This window comes from Porites lutea, chromosome 12 (assembly GCF_958299795.1).
Source record: "Porites lutea chromosome 12, jaPorLute2.1, whole genome shotgun sequence".
In the NCBI taxonomy this organism is placed as follows: Eukaryota; Metazoa; Cnidaria; class Anthozoa; order Scleractinia; family Poritidae; genus Porites; species Porites lutea.
This window is the reverse complement of record NC_133212.1, coordinates 7,737,552-7,741,693: the sequence shown is the minus strand read 5'-3', so window position 1 is coordinate 7,741,693 and position 4,142 is coordinate 7,737,552. Positions and strand designations below refer to the sequence as shown.

At 37.9% G+C, this 4,142-nt stretch overlaps 1 protein-coding gene across 1 annotated transcript in view; it reads right to left on the bottom strand.

The window, feature by feature from the left end:
- Positions 1-3,906: 3,906 nt before the first annotated feature.
- Positions 3,907-4,142, bottom strand: part of LOC140953654 (adenosine receptor A1-like) — a 1,029-nt gene continuing 793 nt past the window's right edge. Inside the window, exon 1 of the mRNA XM_073403068.1 lies at positions 3,907-4,142. This exon is cut by the window's right edge and continues 793 nt beyond it. Coding sequence (XP_073259169.1) covers positions 3,907-4,142 — 236 coding nt within the window.

Below are 4,142 nucleotides of genomic sequence, written 5' to 3'. Positions count from 1 at the left end.
TTTGACCAATCAGAGCATAAACATTGGACGTAGAGCGTGACCAACGCGTTCACGGACGACTGAAAACAACAACTGGCAAAGCGATCATGTAAGAACTCGGAAGAAAGAGATCTTGACAAACAATCAAGACAACAAATATAAAACGAAGAAACATTTAAAGGTCAACAATTTTTATTCCCGAAGACGTGTTTTGAGAGTAAAGCTGAGTCACGAATAGATTTAAATTAAGCCTTAAGTTTTAAGTTCGCCGTGTTTGCTATTTTGCAAGATGAACTCCAGGCAAGAATATCGCTCAAAGTTTTCTTTTTACAAACAATAGGATAACTAAACTATTTTTCAGAACTTTTTTTTCTAGTCGCCGGCAGAAAATGTCTAAAGACTTTTTAAGTTCTTTACTAGGTCAGATAAATTGATTCAAACCTTACAAATGTGCGTAAAATGACGGCATAAACATGAAAAAAGAAAACACATAAAATGCAATAAAATTACTCAAGCTTACCGGTCGAGATGCAGCACGGAAACCCATCAAGTATATGAGGCCAGAATCGCTTAAGATTTTTCGCATGGTCCAGCAAGGCGAAGTAAGCTTACTAAGAGTAGCATATTTTTGAAAACGATGATTCCCGATTTCTTTTTGTTGTGCGGCACATTTCTCAACAACAACCCAGTAAACAAGCCAGCCAAGAATAACAAAATAATGTTGATAGCTGCCGTATTTCATTTTGTAGATCCAGTGCAAAAAGACAGGTAAAAACATCAAAAGATGAATCAAAACTCTGTCAGCTTCAGCTATCAGTGAACAAGTCGCAGATGCTGGATAAATTTTCCACTTGAATCCTCTTCGCTAGCGCGCCTGGTATTTCTTACTCTATGCCTTTCTCTTCTTCTTTCCCGTCGCTTTTCACTTACAAGCAAATAGTTTGAATCCAATCCGCTATTTTTTGTTGCCATAACAATTTCCTTGAAATAGTTTACTAGAAACTGAGCTCTCCGGACACAAAATTCTTATGCAATGAAGTAGTTTCCTTTGAATTAAACATGTTTTTGAACGCGACAACAGCCACGTCATTTCTTGCGCGATTTCCCGCCAAGAAACAGGTGGGTTGCACAAATGCATCGCGCGATTTATAACATACTCCTCCCCCGGACGGGCTGACACCTGATTCCCTTCCCTCCCCCGTAAAGAGTGTACGGGCGTACGCTACGTCATAACCAAATTTTCTCGGATGGATGGTTTACCAAATTTTATTACCCATGGTGCTCCGCTGGCGCGCTTCGCGCGCCGGAACTCCGCTACAAAGGCAAGGAAACAGCTCCTGAAATCAAATCTGCGAAAGCCATGTTTACAACCAGAAAAAGGCTCTTCTTTCGAAGTTTTCTCTCTGTTGCAAAGAGACCAATTGTGAGAAAGTTTCCTGTGACAATAAGGACGGCTTCCAACAAGAAAAAGACAGACACTGTTATTCATTCTACTCGTGAAAGAACTGAATATGGCGTGTATGAGGAAGACGTATTATTTGCGCTCATGCCAGTTGATACGTTCATCACTTTTTTGTATGAAATACTTGCTTTTTCTTTTCTTCTTGATGTGTCCAGGACTTGAAGTATCTCTCGGTGTAGGAAAAACTGAAGATATTTATCTCGTGGCCTTAAATACACTGTACTGCGTCTGTGGATCATAAAACAGAATGAACTATCTCGATGTAGGAAAAAAACCTTTATCTCGTCTCCTTTTAATATACAGACTGTATTTGTTCTGTGGATGCAGGTAACGTTCAATGATAAAACTTAATTTAACCGTTATTTTGGTATAGCCTAACAAATATTCGGCAATTTATTATATCTTTTGGGATGACTTGTTGCACTAAATTTGTTAATACGTCTTCTCAACGTACCGGCGAAATATCCATTACAAGAGGGATTTGTAGATGTTTAGCGGCATAAAAAAGTAAATGATTAAAATGTATACAACCTAACTAGAACAGTTCCTTTATGCGAGAGTAAAAACTTGGAAATATTAGGACATATAATTATAATAATTATTCATTTACATATCTATTCGTTTCTGATTGGCTCAAAAAAATACGTATCTCGTCTCCTTTTATTATACACACTGTATGCGTTCTGCGGATGCAGGTGAAGTTAATCGATGAAACCAATTTAACGGTTATTTTGGCTTTTTAGCCTAACAAATACTCGGCAATTTATTTCATTTTTTGGGACGACTCGCTGAACTAAATTTGTTAATACGCCTTCTCATCATATCGGCCAAATATCAATTACAAGAGGGCATTTTTGCAGATGACTCGCATAAAAACGTAAATGATTAAAATTTATACAACCAAACTAGAACAGCCCTTTATGCAAGAGTAAGAACTTATTTATTTATTCACATATATATCCGTTTCTAATTGGCTTAAATCTTCCTTATAACTTTTCATAACCAACAGACTTTGATCAAATTTGAAAGATATTTTCCGATATCCTCAAAAATGACGTCAGGTTTACAGACAGTTGGCTAAAATGAGGGACAGGAAGGCAGAGCGAATACAGAATACAGCGTGTATGAGGAAGACTTATTACTCGATTTGCGCTCGTGCGTGGTGATAAGTTCCTCATTTTTTTTTGTATGAAACAATAGTTTTTTGCTTTTTGAACAAGAATTGCGAAGTGATATGTGGCCAGGACTTGAAGTAATTTGTTAATATGCCTTCCTGTTTCGAGACAGTTTTGTAAGACGCCTTTTAAAGACAAAAGGGAAAAAATGTCAGGAGAGCGACAGACTTTGGCCTGTCGGTGCAGTAGGTAGAAAAATATTTCCTTACTGAATTTGCGGCAAAATCGTGAAATGCATTCAACAAATTCCCTAAGCACTGTAGATTTTAATCGTTTTAAAAACGTAAACAATGGTCTTAGTAAAAAATCTTGATATTTTTTTCTCTCATTGAAAATGCTTCGCATGACTGCATGGAAATGGAAATTATCTCCTTCAAAATTAACGAATGTGGATTTAACGATACGCCAACTTGACCTGCTTGACACTTTTTTGGCCACGACCATGTAATATGAATGAGTCCAGTCATGGTAAAGAGCAGCAAAGTAACCAGTTTTCCTTGATTACTGTTCTGTAAATTCAGTTTCGTAAAAAACCGACTCAATTACGCATGTGTGTTATTAACATGACCACATCAGGAGGCAACTAATATTAGTAGCATCCTTAATACTTACCAAAAAAGAAGGGAGGCACAGGTCAGCGCTCAAGATCGACAGAGGAGGATTTATACAGAAATGGCGACTCAGTGATGGCGGGGGCGCGTGCGTTTGAGGAGAGAGCGGTGGAGTTATGTCATAATAACTTGTTGGTTAATGTGCCAACAAGATACGCAAAACAGACGGGCCTCCGAAAGGAAAGCTGAAGAAGTATACAGAGCCGAAGTCACAGTAAGAGGTTCAAGACCACCAGAAGTGGCGTAGGAAACTTATCTATCGCAAGAGAGGAGAACGGGACCCTAAACATCAAAAGCTGTTCCCGAAAGCTAAGTGGTTGCCTTGGGAACAATTTCCACAATCGCGGGCATGTTTCATATTAACATATTAACTTATGAATCTTGCAGGCAAACTTCTTAAAAAAATTTCCTTGAGTACGAGTAAAACGTTATTTAGTGATGCACCAAGCTAATTTACAATGGAATTTGTCTCCTTGTGACATTTTCTGCATTATTTTTCAGCTAAGGCCGAACTGTAGTTACGTAGCGAGTGTAATAAAATGGTGAGGAAAAAAAAACGTCGAGATTTTAAATTTGAAACTTAATTTAATACTAATAAACGCCAGGTTCTACAAAACTTTAGTGTTCAACATTGTTACAGCATACAGTTCACTTTGATTAAGGTATCCAATATGGCAGATCACACTTTAGTGTCTATAGGTTTCAGTTCAACATCCTGCTGCAGAGGCCTCGAATTGTTTGGTAGTGGAGTCAAAGCAAAGCTTCGGTTATCTCTTTCTTCGTGTCCACCCGGTCTGTTTATTACCTTTTGGCATCCTGTGAGGCATAAAGCTAGTGCTTTTCTGAACTCAGGTATTCTTAATGAGTACACAACCGAGTTCACAAAACAGTTAGAAAAGTTGAGAATATTTATGA